The sequence below is a fragment of the Pempheris klunzingeri genome, chromosome 3, assembly GCF_042242105.1.
Source record: "Pempheris klunzingeri isolate RE-2024b chromosome 3, fPemKlu1.hap1, whole genome shotgun sequence".
In the NCBI taxonomy this organism is placed as follows: Eukaryota; Metazoa; Chordata; class Actinopteri; order Acropomatiformes; family Pempheridae; genus Pempheris; species Pempheris klunzingeri.
The window spans coordinates 3,186,235-3,208,130 of NC_092014.1; the positions used below are offsets into that span (position 1 = coordinate 3,186,235).

Below are 21,896 nucleotides of genomic sequence, written 5' to 3' on the forward strand. Positions count from 1 at the left end.
CTGACTGAGTCGCATTTTGAATGCAAATCAGGTGATTTCCTGCTGCAGCAGTCCTTCAGAGAGTGGCTGTGCTTTAAGTTGAAATGTTTTTTGTATGACAGCAATACTGACGACCTGATTATCATTTTTATTATCATGATTGACGTGAACGATCCTGCTGATTGTGGAAGAGAAACCTTTTTTTTTTTTTTATCTGTAACGCACATAAATATGTAATTATTAAGGCATTAAGGTTTCTGTTCATGGTATTAATTATTAACATGCATTTTTTTTTCATGAATAGGGAGAAAAATGAAAAACAAAATTTATATTAGTAGCTGTTATGTTGGAAACTATATTTGATCTATTGTTAAAGCGTTTCTATATAATTAATTAAAAAGTAGTTGCTTTCTAAATTCTTCTCACTGCATGGAGAGGGCAAAAACAACCAAAAGAAATGCATTAGTAGATCTATTACTCCCTGGAAGCAGTTTTTCACACTGATCCAGTGTAATATAATATCAGGCTCTGGAGGCTCTGGCTGCAGCTGCTGCTGGGTTAGTGGATGCTGCTCTCACCTCTGAGCACTGATTTCTTGCTACCCACAATCCTTCAGTGCTATTTCTGTCTGTGCATTGTGTTCCGACTGTGTCCCTGAACCTGCAGCGCTCCGGACTTTCTGTGTTTTTATTGTCAGTGTTGTTTTAAGGGGACGGGACGGACGGGCGTGGCTCCGTCTGACTGCGTTTGCAGGATCAGATTTGTGCCACTGCAGCACGGAGGAGGAGGAGGAGGAGGAAGAGGAGGAGGAGAGGGATGAAAGGGGGGCTGCCGGGAAGAATGAGGGAAAGGGGAAACGCATAAAGATCTTAAGTTTCAAGTTTGACTAATACAGAAGCTGATGTCGGTCTTTTAATACAATAATCATTATAATTTAGGTTCCTGCCTGAACTGACCTGCAGCATCACTTGTCAAATGTTATTTTGGTGCATGAAAGAGCAGCATTTGCTTCTTTGGAGGTTTTAAAGGACTAATCAGAAAAAAAAGGCTCCTTGGGAAACACTTAGGATGTTTTTTTTCCTTTCAAATGACAATCATCTGTCTAAATATTGGCAATAAATCTGACTGTCAGCAGCCTCTCCCTGTAGTATTGGCTTTTAAAAACCCAAATAACTCTTCACAGGCCGGGGGGCGATGAAGAGGAAGGAGGAGAGCTTTCCTACACAGCTCATTGGCTAATGTAACAAGCAGGGGGGAGTAGGGGGGGGGAGCATCCCTCCTGGGTGCAATATATCAAACCTGCTGAGTCACTTTGCTGCATTGGAGCACCGACCACAGCCAATCAGCATCATCCCTCGAGGTCAAACGCAGACAGAGAAGAAGCGATTCTGCTGCAGGATGTCGCCGGTTAGGTTTGTAGGTGTGACAGAATGTTTCTCGTCTCCAGATCCATCTGATCTTTGGTTATCAGGACGCGCTCCAAAAGGGTCTGAGATCGGTTGTTTGTATTTTCACTATTTCTGCTACGAGTCGATATAATCTGATCTATTGTTTTCAGCTGCTTTGCTGTGTTTTGTATTGGGGAGAGTCCTGCGTGGAAGAGATGTGTGGACGGAGTGTTTTTGGGGGAAAAGAATATGACATCTTGACACATGTGATGGTATTTTGCATCAAAATATACAGAAATATAAAGCTCCACGACATACTGAACTTCAGCAGCGTCCAGTCTTTATTTGACATTCAAGTCTGGTGAGATTTGACATTTTTCTTCTCATCAAAACCTGAGATTATTGACAAGAACAGAAATAAAGTATATTATCTTATCATGTGACTTAAATTAGTACTTCCAATGAGTGCAGAATAAACAGCTGATGTTTTGTGACCATTACCTTCATGCATGTAGATATTGTTTGAAGCTGCACTGCTCGGGGGGGGGAGGGGGGGAGTTTCTGGGGTGACAAAGACAGGCAGAAAGATCTGGTTTCTGTTCATAATTTATTCCAGTATGGACATACTGTTGTGTGCCATTACAAAGACCAACACACGATGGGAGTGTGGACATGTGGCTAACAAGTGTCGGGGCTCTGAGATTTCATCAGAGCGGCTCGTTAGGACTTTCTGTAACACGGTAAGGGCACTGCAGGGTGGAAAGATAATAATAACAACACAGAGAAGAGAAGAGAGGTGATTTTGTTCACTGGTGGCACAAAGTCGCTTTGTGAACTAACAGTATGACCTACAGTATGTGGCTGCACAGGGCTGACGAAGCGAAACCTACGACATCAGGCACATGCTTTACCTTTAAGCAACATTTCAGCCCGGTCATGTGACACAGACAATAACCGTTGTGCTCATAACATCCTTCAACATAAGAAATGTCTTCAAGCTGAATTGTCTACAAACAACTCAGCTAAAAATTAAAACTCCACCATACAAACAATCAGGAACAATTCGTAGCTTCATATATCAAGTGATACACATATTCAGTACCCGTTCATTATTGTAAGTGTAAATTCTGATGGATGAAAAGCAAAAAAGGAAATCCTGATTTTCCTCTAACCGTTTTGTTGAAGCAGGAAATAGTAGGACCTGTAACAGTGATGGCATCTATTTACACTACCAGCGTTTTGTTTTGTTCAATGCATCACAGCTAATGTGCTAAAAATGACTGAGGAAGCACTGAAACTCTAACAGGGCAAACACAAGTTCTACTGACCTTTTGTAACCAGAAATGATTTGGATAGCACAAAAAAAAAAAAAAATGAGGATGTGGATAAGGACATTTCACACACATCAGGGTTTGAAGCTCTACTGACAGCGAGACCCGGCTGTGTGCATTCAAGTGTCTGCCTAAAAATCATTGCACCTCCCAAAACCGTTTTATACTTTTTCACGAGAGAGCAGGGGAAAAAAATAAAACAAAAATCATCCGTCCTCCCATTGGTTCAACTGAAGAATCCTTGCAGCAGTTTAACCAATAGGGGGTCGGGATGAGCAGCCGAGGGGGAGAGGGGCGCACACACACACACACACACACACACTGCGATACTTCCTGTGGTGCCACAGGAGGCAGGAAGTGGGCGGACGAGAAGCAGCCTTTACTGGACCTTGGTCACAGCCTCGTGGATGGACTGAGCGACATAGTCGATGTTCTTGGTGGTCAGACCGCACATGTTGATGCGACCGCTGGCCATCAGGTACACGTGCTTCTCTTTGATCATGAACTCCACCTGTTTGGCTGCACGACACATTAAAAACACAGCGACGGTAAAGAAGCATTAATACTTCATGCTTGGGTGTTTTTAACAAAACAACCTCCACTCAAAAAGGGACAGTTTACCCCAAAAGTGTGTGAGTTGGCCGAGCAGGAGCTCTGCTGTGTGTCACTCTCTCAATCGCTCCCTTTAATGACTCCTCCAGTGGTGAGTTACAGTATCTCAGCATAATAAACACACTAAACTAACGGATGAAGAAGGTATTCACCCTTATGACAGCGCCCCAGGGCAGATGTCAGCCCTGAGGGACGCCGTCACCGTTTACATCCCACGCTGTCGGGAGCACAAGCCTCTCGTTCATGAGTAGATACGCAGTGAAAGTAGTTCTCAAATGATTCCAAAAGTTCCAAAATGATCTCGATGGATAAATAACACAAATACAGGTAAGAGAGGAAAAATCATGTATTTTTGATTTTGGGGTGAACTGTCCCTTTAATAGCTTTCTCTGGATCATTCAACTAAATCTGAGTGATCTCCGTCCCCTGTAAGATGCTGCCACGCTGGGGAAATGTGGCACTTTTAAACTTGCAGATGAAAACTGGATATTTGAACTATAATTTCAAATATTCAGTCAAGTTGGGTCTTATTTTTACATCTCGAGTCACGCTAACATCACTGTAGTCACCAAGTTAAACACTGAGGTCATGAAACAGTTCCAAGATCTCAAAATCTTTACTTTGCTGAGCACAGTTTTAGGATAACTGGTTAGAAATGGGTTTGAGTTTTGCTTAGTTTTTAGGCCACTTTGAACATGTAACTACCTACTAAAGCAAACTTCCTGTCAGATTAGCAGTCTATAAATGTTGTTTATATACTTTACCAACCTGTCCAACGTTAATATTCTACAACAACACACACGCACATGGTAGGTAAGAGTGAAAATTTATTTTTTTAAACTTTATTTTTACCCAATCATGGACAACTGTGCACTAATCCATATAATGTTTCCATCCCATCCCACCCTGCTGGTGTTTCTTTGGGATTATTGTATTCTGTGTATATAACGTTTCTTTGTGTATATAAGGTTTTTTTTTATATATTATGTTTATTTAATTTTCTATTTCTTTAACTGTGTGCTTCGTCCGTCCCCTTGAGCTGCAGTAACAGCAAACTTTCCCCTCTGAGGGATCAATAAAAAGTTTTATCTTTTATCTTAGAATATTTAAAATAGTGCTGGGCAACGATTGAAGTTTTTAATCGCATGATTTTCTGCCATTAATCACATTATTGCGCAATAACATTTGGTTTGCGACACTTTATTCCCTTTACACAGCAGCAGTTCAAATATTTCTTGTAAATCTCAACTTGAACATGAATGTTTATCAAATCAAATATAAAACTAAAGCTATAACGTTTTATCTAGTTTGTTATAGAAAAAACAAGTTACCCTCAGAGTCCAGAGCCACGATCAGAACATTAACTAATAATAATTAATACAAATAACTTCTGGAAGAGATTTAAAATGAAAGCGTCCGTGTAAGAGTTTGGTACCTTTCGCCATTTTTCTTTTCTGTTCCAAATGATGACGCCCATGCCGAGCCAATACTGATCAACTGTCTGGATGTGGATTCAGAGCCAGTGAGCAACGGACTTTCAAAATAATAATAATAATAATAATAATAATGATAATAATAAAAACAACATAAAATAATCGTCGGCGTTAATGAATCGGTGCGTCAACGCGATAATGACGTGTTAACTTGCCCAGCCCTAATTTAAAACATTCTAGTGAAACAACATTTGGTGGGAACACTGGATCGCAGGCACAAACTGCAGCTGGATATGTGTGTGTGTGTGTGTGTGTGTGTGTTTGTGTGTGTCCACTTACGGTTCAGGCCGGTGAAGCTGAACATGCCAATTTGCTGGGTGATGTGGTCCCAGGTCCCCGGGGTGCCCAGACCTTGAAGCTTGGTCTTCAGCTGATCCCTCATCAACAGGACTCGGTCTGCCATGGTCTTCACGTTGTCCTTCCTACCGAGAGCAGCAGAGAGGGGGAGAGGAGGGTGAGACAAGCGAGAGGAGGAAAACCAAGCTGAGTCTTTATCAGAGTTCACTGTGATGTTCTCACAGCTGCTTAAATACTTAAGCTTCACTTCACGTATCGGCCAATACCAAACACTAATCTCCTACCAGCTGTGTACTAATATAGTGATAGAGATTTAGGAATGAACAATTTAGTCTTGAGGAGAATATCTTTATATATCTCTCTCTCTCTCTCTCTCTCTCCCCCCTTTGGGCTAAACTGTTGTCCAGCAGGGGGCAGTATTCACACACCCTGCTAGATCAGTGAGTCATCATCCTGCCATTAAAATACCACAAATCAGCTCATCTTCGCTGCTCTAACGCTGCAGCATGGCACAACTTGCTGTGAAGTGAAGTGAAGAACTGATATCAGGGGTTGAGTGATCCCAGACATGTCAAGGTGCTGATATTTAATACCAAATAGTTAGAAGGAAAACAATAAATATGTTAATATGTTAAACCTTGGCAGTAGAAGCCACTCAGATGCTTTAAACCACCAATAGCTTTGCCATTTTGCACATAATGGTACATTTGCACTACTACATTTCTTTCAGATTGCATATTGCACTATATTTTATTTTGTACATTTGTATATTTGTATTTTTTTGCACATTTGCATTGTATTTTTATTTCTTCTCAATTTTTTATCTCCTTTTTCTTCGATGCTGATGCTGAATTTCCCCCTTGGGGGATAAATAAAGGTGCATCTTATCTCATCTCTTTAATATCAAAGTGAATCAGTTCCCATTTTGTTTTCTAACCATCAGGAGCGTACCATTCAGCGAAGAGCTCGGGGCAGTTGAGCGTCTTGCTGACGATGCGTGCTCCCTGAGAAGGCGGGTTGGACCAAGTGGTCCTGACAATCTTCTCCATCTGGGACAGGATGCGGGTCAGGTTCTCGCCGTCCTGGGCGACCACCGTCAGGTTGCCGACTCTCTCGTCTGACAGCAGCGGCCAAGAGAAGAGGGATTAGATTAGATCACGTGATGAGCAGGACTCGTGCTCGTTGCTCCTCATTCACACAAAAACACCAGCGACTCCATGAATGTGTGTGCGTACCGTGTGCACTCACTGTAAAGGCCGAAGTTTTTGGAGAAGGACTGAGCTACAAACAGCTCAAAGCCCTCGGACACAAAGTACCGGATTGCCCAGGCGTCTTTATCCAGACTGCCAGAGGCGAAACCCTGATAGGCAGAGTCGAAGAACACGAACAGCTTCCTCCTCTGGGAGACAAAAAACAAATTAAAAAACAAACCCAAACACATTTGGCTCCAGGATGAGCTCCACTTAACGACAATGTGACAGAAGTTACCGACGCAGCGTTGTCTCACCTTCATGATCTCGGCGATCTTCTTCCACTCCTCCTGAGTCGGGTCGGTGCCGGTGGGGTTGTGTGCGCAGGCGTGGAGGACAAAGATGGAGTGTTCTGGAGCTTTCTGTTGAGAGAGATCATATAAAACAATAATGTTTTATATCTAAAATGCTGTTTTCAAAGAACTACATTGTTTTATTTCTCATTCATACATATAAAACGTAATTCTACCCTCAGTATTTACTGCGTGAAGATGTTTAAAGTTGTAAATCAGTAACATGTGATCACATCGGTCATCAAAGTCACAAGCGAGAGGACAGTTTCAGTCACATGTCGCAGTCTAGTTAAGCTGTCGTTTGCCTTAAGAGTGTGTCACATGCACATGTTCGGTGACCCCCGCAGCCCCGTCAGCCGCCACTTTCCAGGGTTCACTTCAAGATACTAAACTCAATATTACCCACTAATTATAAAGACGTGGAGACTGTTGATGCTTTTCAATCAAAACCGTCAATGTTAATGATGGTTTGCTTTAGTTTGTGCTCGTACAGCAACTATCAGCAGGTGAAGCCGGATGTTTCAACCTTTTATCCAACGATTTCATCCATCTAGCTGTTATTTTTTTAGCCATCTAATGTAACATTTGATCTGTTTCCACATTTTCTTATTGCTTGGTTAAAGTTTTCAAACAGTCTTATCTGTAACTTTTGGTGTCCGGGTGCTGTTGCTGACTGTTTAATCAGATTTATTTTTTTTAATCTGCTGAGCTACTCACTAATTTTTCCATGTGCCCAAGTGTAGAAATACCTCCTTGGATACACTTAGCTCTGGTTAACAGCTCAATTTTCATCAGCTACTATTTTTATTAACTTGTTTATTTAACTAGTTAGATAGTATTTCCTCCTTTTCAGCCTTTCAACAACCAGAAATCCTACTTTTCTTCAACTTTAACTTCTTATAAAATGACCCAACTGGGGAAAATTGGGGACATGGGGAAAAATGATACAGGACAATTGTTTGTCAAGTTATCATGAAGTCAAGTCGTCCCTCCTCACCTCCAGGTCGTCCAGCAGCCCGCTGAGGTCCAGGCCCCGAATAGCAGCATCCCAGTAGTGGTAGGGCCGGATGTCTTTGAAGCCAGCATCAGCGAACACACTATTGTGGTTCTCTGGGAGGGAAGAAGAACAAACAGCAGATGTTTAGGACCTCAAATCGCCTGTGAAACTGACTCATTTCTACCAACTGTCTCCGTCACTAAGCTGAAAACGTCAGACTGTTGTTTCAGGGAGCAGCAAAAGCCCAAAGAATATTTCAGGGGAATTTAAACCACTGTTTCCACATTACAGCAGGGCTCTCTACTAACTAGGGGAGCTGTGATACACTCTTATTAAGCACACACACACCCCTGATACAGGAACTTGCTAGCAGCTACTACCACAGTTTGAGGCTGCTAATGTTACTGCCACACAAAAAGCACTTTGGAGGAGATGACAGAGGAGAGCTAGACACACAACCCAGTGTGGGAGCTTTTTGGATTCAGTGAAATAAAAAAGAAGGCAGTGTTGGGCGGCACCCCAGTCTGTAGGAAATGCCGACTGACACCAACACACCTGTTCACCCACCTTCGCTTTCATCAGCCTGAAGGTTTCACCCCCGTAGAGAGAGTAAGTTGCGGCTAGTTTGCTAGGCCTGAAATGGGAAATGTTACATTAAGGTTTTATTTGGGTTCTTCAGCTAGACTTTCATGGCGTTGGACTTGACAGTATTTTCTCCCTCCTGGTTATTTGTTTACACAGTGTCAAAAAAGCGAGAGAGAGCCAGAAAAGAGCGGCGGTTTATCAGTTCATCCGGTTGTCCTTGAAGAGTAATTGCTCTTTTTGTACGGTTATAGTTACAGACACTCTCTCGACCTCCCTACATTCATATTTTGAGAGTAATTCATTTGCCAAAAAAGAGATAAAAAGCACTAAACAAAGTAAAGATGAATTTGTCTGATAGCATCATCGTCTTTATGGTGAATTCTTTCGGCCAAGTAGTGAAAGTCTGACATCGTGACAGTCTTTCTACCAACCCCAGGTGGGCGCTGAGACGTAGACGGGTGTGGCCGTGTTGTTGACGCCGTTGTACCAACGCCGCAGGAACTCCGCCCCGATCCTCAGTGCACCTGTCCCTCCCAGAGCCTGGACCCCTCCCACCTGAGAGAGAAAACAGCAGGAGGAGAAACAGGATCCAACGTAAATAACATGAGAAGAGTAAAGAGATCTGGTCCAAGAATGTGCTGAAGGAAACGACTCAGGAATGTAAAACTTATTGCAACAATCCACTATTGACCTTTATTTGATATTTATGTCATTTATTAAGTTATCTTTTGGACAAAATCCATTTTCAGCAAAGCCCCTAAATCCTAAAATTGCTTTTTTAGTCCAAGCTGCAGCCTAAATTCATGTACAATACTGTAAACAGCAGAGGTGCTGTTAATATTTCACATTTGTGAAAACATGTGAAGACAAAAATGATGTACTAATTATGTACAAAGAGCAAAAAAAAAAACAGGATTATCAACTATAATCAAGAAATAATTAGTAAAAGTTAATAATCAGTCCGTGAAGTAGTGGATAGTAGTGGATAGTAGGACCTTGTTATTAAGCAGAATTTGAAACTCTAATAATCTTATGTCTAAAGCTAAAAGCTAATATTTTAAAAGAAAACCTGAGGGAAATACGATATTGAGAAGGTAAACAGACATATTTCCTAAAATGTGGCCTAAAAGAATAATTTTTTAAATGTCACAGCTGTAAATATACATATAATCTGTACGTGTGCAGCCGCACGTCAACAGCTTCATCTGGATAAAATGTTTTGGCCAGTGTTCAGAGAGCTCTGCACCAGACTGTGCATAGAGTCTAAGTGTTTAACGTGTGTGCGTCTCACCCGGTTGTCCTTGATGGCGGCGCTATCGTCTCCCAGGGCGACCTTGGAGGAGGCGGAGCGGAACTCGGGCAGGCCGAGGATGGGCAGGTACTCGTGGTTCAGGCTGCTGTCCTCCACGATCAGCCGCTCCACCTTCTTCACCACCGGCAGCACCCAGGGCTGGCAGTCGTCGGTACGGTAAGCTGGAGGGGACACAAAGCAGCGTGATTCTTTAGCAACGAGCTACAAGGAACGTCAAGTTCAATTTGGTCAAAAAAATACAAAACTAATAGATTTTCTGCAACATTTTGACACGAACTTCTGCAAAACAAAAGTGAAAAATCCTTTGTTTCAAGTCAACAGCATGATTAAATTATATTCTCAAGTACCTGCACAACAAAGTTCAGTATTTGTTGCAATACTACTTTATTTTTTTTTTTACATAACTTGATGTTCTAGCATAAAATCCCCCCAAAACAAGATGTAAGAGTGCGTATATTTTTTGGTGATCAGTTGCAGTCATTTTTCTTCTCCATTATCCTTACTGGTAAGCAAAATACCATCTTTTCACAGGATATATTATCATATCACCATTGCAAGTATCAAAGCACTGTTTGAACATGTTTTATTTCAAAGTGTGCAGCCTGATATAACAATGACGATGATAAAAGCTAAAGAGAGACAGAGTGTGTGAGAGAGACACACGGTGCTATTTGATTTAATGTAATATCATACACTCTCTGAAGGTCACCTCCAATAGTCAGACTAAACCAAGTGTGTCTATGGGTTGCACACATTTGACTCCCTAAGAACTCATGCTCCCTCAGACTGAGTGTGTGTGTGTGTGTGTGTCTATGCAGAGCTGTATCAGATATCAGGCCTTCACTACAGCTCTAAGCAGACGTACATTAGAAGGTCAAACAAGCAGCTTGTTGTTTCGGATCGGCGGATCACCCGGAAGGACTTTTGGTGGTCAAAATAATTCAGTGTGCTGCCAAAAAAAAAAAAAATTTCCAGCAGAGTTCAGGGCCAAAAGTCTGGTGGAGAGTTTTGAAGCTCCAAAAACGCTGCAACGACGTTTCTGTAGCACATCAGCAGCTGCTTCCTGAGGTCACTTCCCAAAAGAAACACATCTCTAACATGTATGGTGTAAAAAAGCCATGGCCAGTAGTTACACCACACTGTTTGTCTCCATTGTTGATTATTTCCAGGCCAAACTGGTTTGGTGCACACAGACATGTTTTGGCAACGAGGTGCAGAAAGTGCTGCTAAGGCCTGAGCCCATTTGCATCATAAGACCAGATGAACTTAAATAACCCCATAAAGGTTAGTTAGGTCACTAGAGCAACAAGTACAGATTCACAAATTAATAAATGTTTGCAGTGTTTAACTGTTGGTTAATATAATATCGCTGTCATGATGTTTTTGGATTTACATACTTCACCTTCCATAAAATTACACAATTTTCTGGAGTCAATAAACTGCTGCTAATTTGTGGAAATCAATACTAAAGGATCCAACATTCTGATAATATAAACTGATAGACTAAACACCTAAGTTATCATCAATACGTCACTCTGGGTTTAAGAGAAAGAAAAAAAAGTCTATTATAAAATCATGTCCAAGTTATAACTAGGCAACAAGCCATGTAACCCTTATATAGAGAACCATAAAGACCATAAGTATCCATGATGGGATGGTAACGACCTGTAGCCTTACTGGTACGACTTCCTCCAACCATGTGAATGTGGTTTATGAGACACTTTGTGCAGCTCTAGCCTTTAAAAGGTAACCAAGCACGTGGTCATACTTTATCAATAATCCTGTGCATACTACATACTACACTGTGCAAGGCATTAACTACAGATGAAACCACCACCGTGCACCTGTCACATGGTGCAGCAACAGGTGCACAATGATCTGGCAGAATTTGCAGGACTTGGCAAGATTAGCCTCCAAACATTAGGCTGCTTTGAAGTCAAGATGATACTGATATTTACACTACAATGATGCGTTCAAGGACACAGGTGAGACACCGGCTGTATGCAGCAAATATATTTAAACTATAATTTATAAGCTCTTGTTTCTTTACTTGAGAAATACATTTTTAGAGTGAAAGTCACAAGTCAAGCTTCCCTAAAGTGTTACTTATTATTTATGTGAGCTGTAGCTTTTATGACAGTGAGCTAACCGGAGTAGCTAGGTGTCAAACTGACAGGAAGCTAATTTGTGCACCTGCTAGTTAGCTTCACTGCTAGCTTGTAGCGAAGGTCAAACCACAGAGTTGCTAATGTTTAACGCGCCACGGCTAACGGGCACAGCCGGTGGCGACAACATTTGGTGGGATGACTCACTGCCGAGCAAGCTAACTTAACTTTAGCGTTAGCATTAGCATTAGCATTAGCTTTAGCTTTAGCGTTAGCAGGCAGCGAACACCTCTTACCTCCGACTCCCAGATTCACCTTCTGCGGGTGGCCGTCCTCTCGGAAATCAGCAGATAGTTTGAAGACCGCTACCGGGGGGGCCTGCGGGACATCGCTGAATATGGACATGGCTCAGGTTAAAGCGGATGATCCCGGTGCAGGCGGAGGAGACGGGGGGAAAGGGTGCTAGCAGCGGCGGGCAGAGAGAGAGAGACAGGGGCCGGTTTCACCTTCACCCGGGTAGTTCAGAACGCTACACTGATTTTCCCGCCCACCAGGCCAGTGATTGGTCAGAGTGACGTATGAGGACGCGTGATTTGTTAGAATCACGGCAATCAGTCATGTGGTTAGAGTGAGGCCAATCAGAGGCAGGCTGGGGGCGGGACTTGCCTTCACCATCCTATGGAAATAAAACTCGTCTTCCTGGTGGATAGGCGTCAATCCGTCAGCCAATAGAAAGGCGCGTAACTATGACGTTGCCATGAGATAGCCAATGAGAGCTCAGTAGTAGAAACTATACAATATCTTCATTTTTTTTTGTTTTATTTTTTTAATGTAATTTCAGATTTAGTGATTATTTTATTTTACGTATGTTTTTTTTTTTAAATTTACTGTATACTCATTTAAAATTGATGAAGTATAGAACTTTTAATAAATTAAAAGTAGCAGTAGTATTGGCAGAGTATGTGTACTCTAGAGAAGCCCATGTTACTGGTGAATTAATTGACATTTTAAACATAAACACACACCATAAAATGCACAGTAGTCTATTGGAATTAGAGTATGTACACACTGCAATCCAAGCGTGGTCATTCTTCCTCTCATGAACTGCTATCTGTACTGTACATAAACAGTGGCTGATAAGCAGTGAGTGGTTCAGATATGCTGAACCCATCAGTGTGTGGTATTGATGAATGTCTGGCAGCAGGCAGAGGCAGACTTTCTCTCTCTGATCAACCACAAGAGGTCAGTGTGACCAAGCAGAGCAGCAGAGGAATGTGCAAAGTCAGAATGACTGCACTTAAAACGACATTTTCAAAAGCCACAGTTCATTGCAGTGCCTCATTACAATATTTAAAAAAACAACAACACTATATTTTTCTCTCCCACCTCATTGCCTCTTTTCCCCCTGGTTTGTCTCATCAATAGTGGTCGAATAAGTAACAATAGACTTATACAGCATTGCATCACCATACACTTCATTTACTGTATCTGTATATCATTTATTTTTGAGGCATTTTAATGTTGAAGGTTATTCTGACAACCTTATGTACTTATCACATTTTATAAACTTATTAAATGTTTTAAATTTAACATGCAAAGCAGCCAGTAAAAAAGCAGAATATGCCTTTGTTATGTACAGAAGTCTAAGTATAGATTTGCGTTAAGTGAAAATACTAATAATACATAAATGGTACTTTCCAGCACTGTTTGAAAAAAAAGAAAAACTTTTACACACACACACACACACACAGGCAGCCATGTGTGGACTCTGTAGGTGGTTTACGCTTATCCTCCTTTTCTTTCCTGTTAGGAAATGTTGTACAAACATCCAGGTGTGTTTTTCTCTTCCCCTCTTCCTCCCTCCCTCTCTCTCTCTCTCTCTTTCCTGTGTTTGATGTGAAGTGTTTGATGAATAGCCTCGGCCTCTCTTCTGTACAGCCTCCACTTCCAGCCCTCCTGCAGCATAAAGTACAAGTCAGTCAAGTGTGACTCTCTGACTAAATTACACACAACCTCCATTTCCCATGAGTACAGAATCTAACACATACTCTGATACACCTCATATCCCAAAATGAAGCCAGACTACGCTCATCTCACCTTTCTAAAATGTCGACAAACACCCAAACTGTGTGTTCACGTGGACAGACAGCAGTACACCAACACACACACGGCACTTCACACATCACACGGTCCTCCCGCTGCTCCCCTCTCACTCTGTCACTGCCAGAGATGATGAGGCCTCCTCCTCTCCTCCACTTTTTCCTTTTTCCTTTCCCTCTCCAGAAACACTCCGCTGAACCGTCAACAGTGTTGAGTTTCAAAGGGGCGAGGGGGCTAATGCTCCTGGATGGAGCTGATTGAGTCAATTTGTCGACATGATGGACGTTTTGTGGCCTCGGCTCCTGCTCTCCTGCTGACTGCGGGCTACAGGGCTGACAGAGGCCTTTCACGTTTTTTTCAGGAGTGTAAAAAAAAAAGAAAAGAGAGATGCAGTGGTGCTCAGTGAGCGGTCGCAGGGATCCAAACCTTAATTTGGCAAAAATGTGAATCTGATTCTGAATGAGAGGTTTGTACATGTTTAGCACATTTAAAATCTCCTCCCAGGGGAGTGAAAAACACTTTACATGAATCCAGATCCATTCTGAACATGAGAAAACATTATTGTGACACATTATCATCATCATCTGTGTCACAATAACAGAGGCCATACAATTTAAAGGGTCAGTCCACCCAAAATAACAAAAAAAAACCTCTTACCTTTGTCTCTTACTCTTAACGGTAAGAGAATATTTTGCTCTTGGGCCACAGTGGTGTGCAGCTATACTAAATATGAAGCAACTCTTAATGTAGCATATGTGTGTAGTCTGCTTTCTCATTTTCACCTTTTGATCAGCGTTAGTGTTCCTTCATCTACTGGGAATTGTTTGTCGTTGATTTCCTAAGAAACTGCATGTGATCGCTTATCTGTGGACGCTTATGTTAAACTATGAAAGCAGGAACAGCTGCAACAGTGAGTGGAAAGATTTGATTCAGCAAAAAGCAGTGAGTAAGAGGAGGGAGGATTTGTTTGTTTGTACAAAAATACAGATCCAGTAAGTTTGCCTGCAAAGTTGCACCCGCAGAAAGCACATGTTATTCTGTTTATATATATATATATTATATAAAACACTATACAAAGATAAATAAACGTGTGCCAAATGCAGTTGGCCAGGTTATAAAGTGAAACTTAATTCAAGCAATCATCCAAATTCTAATTATCATGTGGACACATCAAGTGTAGAAAGACTGAAAACTGATTTACTGAGAATTTCCCGCTGTGCTTGAATGCGTCACTGGATGCAAGAGTAGTTGAGAACCAAAAACCACACACACACACACACACACACACACACACACACACACACACACACCAGGAAATGATAATAATAATTAGTCGGAAAAAGACCAGATAATCTGATTTCCTCCAGCTGGAAAAACAGAAGTTGTTGCGGCTGCTTGTTCTCAGTCAACACCCGTTATCCTGCACCAAGGCCCTCTGAACAGCAGTGCATGGTGTGTGTGTGTGTGTGTGTGTGTGTGTGTGTGTGTGAGACAAGGGCATTTAAGGGGCAAAGCACCTGCATGGTGACTCTAATGCCGTTCCCACTGCACCATCTCCCTCCAAAACTTTCTTTTTTCAAGCTTCAAATGTTTTCATTCCTCTCCATGTTTCATGTGTGAAACATCTGAGGAATGAGGAGAAAGCCCAGTGTGTGTGTGTGTGTGTGTGTGTGTGTGTGTGTGTGTGTCATGCATGGAAATGTAAAGGAGCCACTGTACGTCTTTATTAAGCTATGAGCCTGTGGAGACCATTCAGTGCCTATAGGGGAGGTCTGGAGGGGGTGGGGTCAGGGGGATTCATTGTCAGGTCAGTAATTATCAGATTTGCCAAGGCCCCAACAGGAGCAGGACGCACACACACACACACACACACACACACACACACACACCTTAACCAGCCCCAGGCCAGCCGAGGCGAGGCGGAGAGAGAGAGAGAGAGAGAGGAGCCGTCAGTGGGACGAGTTGACAGGCCGACCCCCCCCAGGGGAGACGATATCCAGCGCTGCTCTGACAGCTGCTTAGTGGGAGATTTTGCCTGCTCATGCTCAGCAACACACATGCAAACACACACTCTAACAAGCTCTGACACACACATGAAGAAACACGCAGGAATGCATAGATATGAAGCACAACGCACTGTACAGACAAACCCCATAAACACACACAGGAACACACCCGGCAGATGTAGAATACAGACAAATGTGTACTTTCATGTTTTCTGATCCCTATTTCTTCACAGAGTACGTGAAGTTAAGTTAAAGTTAAAGTTAAGTTTATGTTCAGGCAGGAAAGACACAGGTCAAAAGGAAACTCTGCCCATTTTCAACCAGCTTCAGATGATCACAGCGTGGGTCGTACATTTCCCCCGTGTCGCCCTCAAACACACATTTGATGCCACGCACGGCAAACTTTCACTGACTCAAAGGCTTTTGTTCAAACTACAGATTGTGCCTCTATATTCTTTTGTGTTCCCGCCATAAGAAACGTGGTTTTACTAGAGTGTGGAGCAGGAAGAGGCCGCCACAGAATTCTGATTGGTGTGCAGGTTTTCTATGTTTTGAGCTTAAAGAAATACCACAACTCTTTTTCTCTGTTTTCTCTGGTCACGTAGCACCATGCCAGTTTTATGAAAAGATCATCTTTCTTTCACCCTCACTTCTTTAACGAATGCAGGAGCTTTATTTGCTGAAGACTTCAGCACCACTGACCCCGTCGATTAGACAGATGTACAGTATAGTCAATCAATCAATCTTTATTTATAGAGCGCCAAATCACAACAGCGTTATCTCAAGACTCTTTACATGAAGAGCAGGTCTAGTGCAAACTCTTTAATTAGAGAGAGATTCAGGAATCCAACATTAAGGATTCAAGAATTCCCACATGAGCAGCATCAGATATTAGATTATATTGAGCAACAGTGGAGGAAGAACTCCCCTTTAACGGGAAGAAACCTCGAACAGACCCAGGATCAATGTGGGCGACTTCTGTAGGGGTCTGTGTTGGGTGGAGGTTGGACAGAGAGAGAGAGAGACAGAGACACATCAGCAGGAGAACCAGGACCAGGACCAGGATCCACAGGATCCACGGGAACCTGAGAGATGAGAAAGCACAGAAAGGCTCCGGGGAAGATAGCAAGTTAGAGGCAGACATTTGGCTGACATGAGACATAATGATGGAGAGGAAGAGGAGGAGAGAGAATAGAGGAGCTCAGTGCACCATAGGAGTCCTATAGCAGCATAACTAGGGGCTGGTCTAAGACCTGATCCAGCCCTTAAATATAAGCCTTATCAAAAAGGAAGGTTTTTAGTCTACTCTTAAATGTAGAGAGGGTGTCTGCCCCCCGAACCCAAACTGGAAGGAGGTTCCACAGGAGAGGAGCCTGATAGCTGAAGGCTCTGCCTCCTGAACTACTTTTGGAGACTTTGGGAACCACCAGTAGGAACGGAGTCCTGTACATAGCAGGTGGAGCTTCAGAGTGATGACAGCTGTCGTCCTGCTTGAACTTACACTACAAACTTCCTCTAGGCTGAATCCACTAAATCTGGGATCTGAACCAGAGGGACAGAACGAATGGGCGGAAAGCGAGTCGTCTCGTTTGGCCACAAACAAAAACTTAATGTCAACAGCATGAAAGATTCTGTAGTCTAATAATTATAAAAATTCAGTTTAGTCAATTTCAACGTGCACGGCTAAATATAGATAAAAGCTGACGGTTTCCCGGCAAAGGGCCACATGGTCTCATCATCTAACCCTAACCCTCATCTCTCTCTCTCCTTGTTTCCTGCCAGCTCTCTGTGGTTTACTCTCAATAAAAGCCAACAAATACTTAAAAAACACCAACTATATAACCACTAATTATACTAAATGGTAAAACAGAAAAAAAGCTGCACTCAGCGTGTGTTTGAAGGGAACTTCTCCGCCTCCTTCGGCCCCTTTTGAGTGTCCCTGGAAGCCTTTTTGGTCATCACCTCCATGGACGGCGTCTGTGTCTCTGTGGATGTGGTTCTCCATTGACAGTTAATGGGGTGTGGTTTGTCAGCGAGCTATAGGTCTCATTTCCTCCTCTGTCAAACATGTGCGCACAACAACTTGTCAACACCGTAATTTATACTGCTAAGCTGAGATCAAGACCTCAACGGAAAGTGTAGGTCGTGTGTGTGTGTGTGTGTGTGTGTGTGTGTACTGTATGTAGCACTCCCTCTCTGCCTTCTTGTCTGTGTTAAGTCTGGGTGATCCCTGACAGGAAGTGATCCGTGTCGCTGCGTACACATCAACAAACAGGACCTGGGTATGTGAGGAGGAGGAGGAGGAGGAGGAGGAGGAGGTGGCGGACAGGGTCAGAGGTCAGCGTGGGAGGAGACTGTTGACTGACGGCCTTTAGCAGCAGCGTGTCTGCGGTTTGTTTGACCAGAGGCCTGTCCTGTCATCAGGCCTCACCCCGACAGTGGAGAGGAGAGGAGCACAGGGAAGGGTTGCTAGGTGGGTGGGGTAGGGCTGCAGGTAAAAGACGTTAATTGAAGGTTTAAAGACAGATAAAGAAATTTAAAGATCTCCACCATCGAAGGTTTGTTGAGGGAAGCACATCCACTGAGTAGTTTGCTGCACTGATTACCTGCTGCTTCATCCCTGCCGTCCCAGAGCTCCCTGTCACCACTGCAAGAGTCACTGTTAGAATAAACAACCTGAGAAGCTTTCCGGCTCTGCAGAGGGCAGCAACAGTTTGTGCACACTTCTGACATCTCAGCTTAGGCCCTCATATTAAGACATCTGCGGTGAGTTCTTTTACTCGAGTACTGAATCTCAGACCATTCTGAGGAACTTGAACTTAACTTGACACTCTATTCTTCTGCTCCAGGGAACATCTGTATATATTTATGATTCTGAAATGCAGAATCTACTTTCAGTATTATACTGTTGTACTTCTCCGTTCACCCTCGGACGTCAGGACCGTAAGCATGTTTCATATATAACAGCAGCGATATCTCTGCTGGCGTCCGCCCTCAGCTGACTGATGGCCTCATTGTTGCCATGCCAGCAGTTTTCTGTCAAGGTTACTGAGCCACCAGATGGGCAAACGAAGGGCAGAGCCGGCTCCTATTTTTGGTTCTTCAAGGCCGCTTTCTTAAGGGAACCAACAAGGCCTCTCCAGCAGCTGATGGGAACTGGATCGACTGTGTGTCTCCATGTGCGTGCATGTGTCCTAAACTTGGCAGGAGACAAAGAGACGGCACCAAACTCCTCCAACTCTTTCAGCGTCAGCTGCATCCTGTACGTTTTCTCCACTAGAGGGCATCGATCTTTGAAACACATGTCAGGAGAACAGAAAAAAGAAGATTGTAGAAGAGGAATATGAAGATGTCTCAAGCTGAAAGGGTGTTCAAAAAAAAACAACAACAGAGGAAGATGGACGCTTCCTCCTAACACTGATACAGAAGATGCAGCTGAATCTGTGCAGGAGGACTTCAGCGTCGACCCACAGCAGCACCACACCTTATCAAAGTCAGTGCATTTAAATCTGTAACTGTACACAAAAGGATCAGGGAAGCAGTGCAAGGCAAATCATTTAAATGTTAAGTTTCCACCATTACTTAAATCAAATATGAGGGGTTCTTAGGAAAGGAAATATTTTTTTGTCTAAGGAAGGAGACAAAGACTAAAAGAAACAAATAAAAAGAGAAACAATAATGAGAAAAAAATATTTAATTTTTAATTAACTAGCAAGAACTAATTTGGACTTTGAATATATTTAGAAAAATAATAAAAAATCAAATGTATAATAAAAACAGATTATATATAAAGGTACAAAAGTATATGTTGTATGAGCTGATATACATTTTAAATTCTAATTGAGATCTCAACATTTCTGAAGATGTCAGGTTGTGTTTTGAAGTGTTTTGGCAGTAAAGTGATGCAGAAAGATGAAATATTGTAAATAAATAAATAAAAAAAAGATTTATGAATCAGTGTGAAGATCACATCACATCACTTCAGTGAAGAGGAGGAAGACGCTGACACACAATACGTCACACTGTCAGATCACTTTTCAACCTACTTCAGACTCTGTCTGTTCTCTGTGAGGATGGAAAGAGTGATGGCGTCCTGCTGGTGTCATTTTTTGCCACAGGACTTAGAGGGTGGGGGCAGTTGTGTTTTGCCTCAGAGACCTTGGAGCCTGCTGTGCTGCAGCTGCAAGTGTGTGTGTGTGTGTGTGTTTACTTGAGACACGTTGGCCTGAAAATTCCCCGAGTATTTTCATGCGTGGTTTACTGTCCCCGAGCATCTTTAGGGAGGAGGAGGAGGAGGAGGAGGAGGAAGAGGGGGCATTTCTTGTCCAAAAACTGCAGTTTCCAGGCCCGAAGCTCGGCTCTGCGGCTCTTTATTTACAGCGTTGGCGTGTGATGGAGGAGCCACGCGGTCTCTCCCAATAACAGATTGTCATTTTGACGGCGACGCCACAGGGGGAGAGAGCAACAGCCTGAGTCCATCCCTCTGAAACACTGTTTACTCCCTGGAAGGTCACAAGGCCACATCAGAGCACAGGGACACACACACACACACACACACACACACACACACTCCCCTGCACACATGTACACGCACGTACTCACATTAAAACCTTTTGTTTGTCTTTGTGCCATGTTTTATGTTGAACGCTCATCTTTAAATAAAGATTTAAAGTGTCCGACCTTATTAATCAATCAGGTAAAGTCGCCTAAAAAAAAAAAAGAGGAAGTATGAGTCATCAATCATCATTTGGTTTCTCAGCTCATTATTCTGCGTATTTCAGTCTGTTCAGTAGTGAGGAGGATACATGGGAGTTTTAAAGTGCCACTGCAGCACAATCAATCAGAGACAGCATGGAGTCTATAGATAGATTTGTGTAAACGTGGAGTCATTAGAACATGCTGATACACACACACACATATACACAACAAGACTTCCTTTCACATGAATTATCGCCACTCCACAATAGCTCCAATAATAGTTTCCCATCTCTGCGCCGATGACAGCGGCGACCCCTCCCTGACCTTTTGGATTCTGGTTGCTGGAGCGCTCAGCATCGCCTCTGGTTTCATTCATACAAGCGAGGCAATAAACAGACGGAGCATTAAAGGAGTGGGGGTTGGGGTTTTAGAACTGGACCGGACGGTGTTTGTCCAGCAGAGACCCTGCAGGACGCCACCTGTTTGGACAAGTGAAGACGAAAGAGAGGGATTTGTACGTGAGATAAATAACCCAGAACAACATTTTGGCATCGGGAATGTGGGAAAGATGGTGATGCAATGGAGTGCAACTACAAGGAAACCCTGTTTAGCTCCAGTGCCAACACTAGAAAGGTTCAAACTCTTAAAGCGTGCTCCACCAGTTCAGTATTGTTGGAGCATTTTAGTCTTCTTTTTTTTTTTTATATATACCCTGCATTGTTTTTTTCTGTCATTGTTTTCAAAAATGAGCGCCTCCATCACCCACACACACGTCCACCACCAACAGTTGGGCTAATTTAGCTCAAGCAGAGAGGTCTGTCAGCACACCCCCAGATTTTTTTCTCATTTTCAAACTCCAGCAGAGGCTTGTTCACCAGCTAGCTGCTAACATATCTGTCTGCAGTTTGGTGGAATCAGGCTTTAGAGCTTTTTCCTTGGAAATCTGCATGCTGGACACGATGAAGCTGCAGACGTAAAGTAAAAACAACGAGGTGAAAGATGCTAAAACTCTCTGTGGGTCTGCCCTTTATCATTATCTATAGGTGTGCAATCTATTGTTGATGGTAAAATATTGATTAGAGGGGCTTTAAACGTGAGAAGCCATCATTGGCTAAGTTGGACGCCCTTGTTTGTCACTTATCTTTACACATCCACACAACCATGTACGTATTTCTACACTTTTTTCTCTCCTAATAATTCAAACAAAGCCAAAATCATTTCAGCAGGATGACATTTATTTATATATTCACTTCATTTTAATTATTATCTATTAATTGTATAAAGATGTATTAAAAAATTAAAAATTAAATTAAATTAAAAAAAATTTAAAAATTTAAAAATAAAAAGAAATTAAAAATTAAATTAAAGAAAATTAAAAATTAAATTTAAAAATAAAAAAAATTAAAAATTAAATTAAATTTCTGTTTAAATTAAATGAAATTGTGAAAAA

At 42.5% G+C, this 21,896-nt stretch overlaps 1 protein-coding gene across 1 annotated transcript; it reads right to left on the reverse strand.

Annotated features, from left to right (window-relative positions):
- Positions 1-1,960: 1,960 nt before the first annotated feature.
- LOC139198893 (aspartate aminotransferase, cytoplasmic-like) lies at positions 1,961-12,129 on the reverse strand. Its single transcript, XM_070827875.1, has 9 exons — positions 11,939-12,129; positions 9,517-9,698; positions 8,657-8,780; positions 7,641-7,753; positions 6,608-6,712; positions 6,349-6,499; positions 6,052-6,217; positions 5,083-5,225; positions 1,961-3,217 (listed from the first exon to the last, which is right to left on the reverse strand). The coding sequence occupies exons 1-9, from the start codon at positions 12,045-12,047 to the stop codon at positions 3,078-3,080; spliced, it is 1,233 nt and encodes a 410-aa protein (XP_070683976.1). The 5' UTR covers positions 12,048-12,129; the 3' UTR covers positions 1,961-3,077.
- Positions 12,130-21,896: the final 9,767 nt, after the last annotated feature.

What these genes read in the sequence shown, in the direction of transcription:
- LOC139198893 (XM_070827875.1), bottom strand. Translation starts at nt 12,047, where the DNA reads ATGTCCATATTCAGCGATGTCCCGCAGGCCCCCCCGGTAGCGGTCTTC. An exon ending in GGCTGCTGGACGACCTGGAG is followed by an intron (nt 6,713 to 7,640) that starts GTGAGGAGGGAC and finishes CTCTCTCAACAG; the next exon opens with AAAGCTCCAGAACACTCCAT. An exon ending in CAGCTTCACCGGCCTGAACC is followed by an intron (nt 3,218 to 5,082) that starts GTAAGTGGACAC and finishes TGTGTCGTGCAG; the next exon opens with CCAAACAGGTGGAGTTCATG.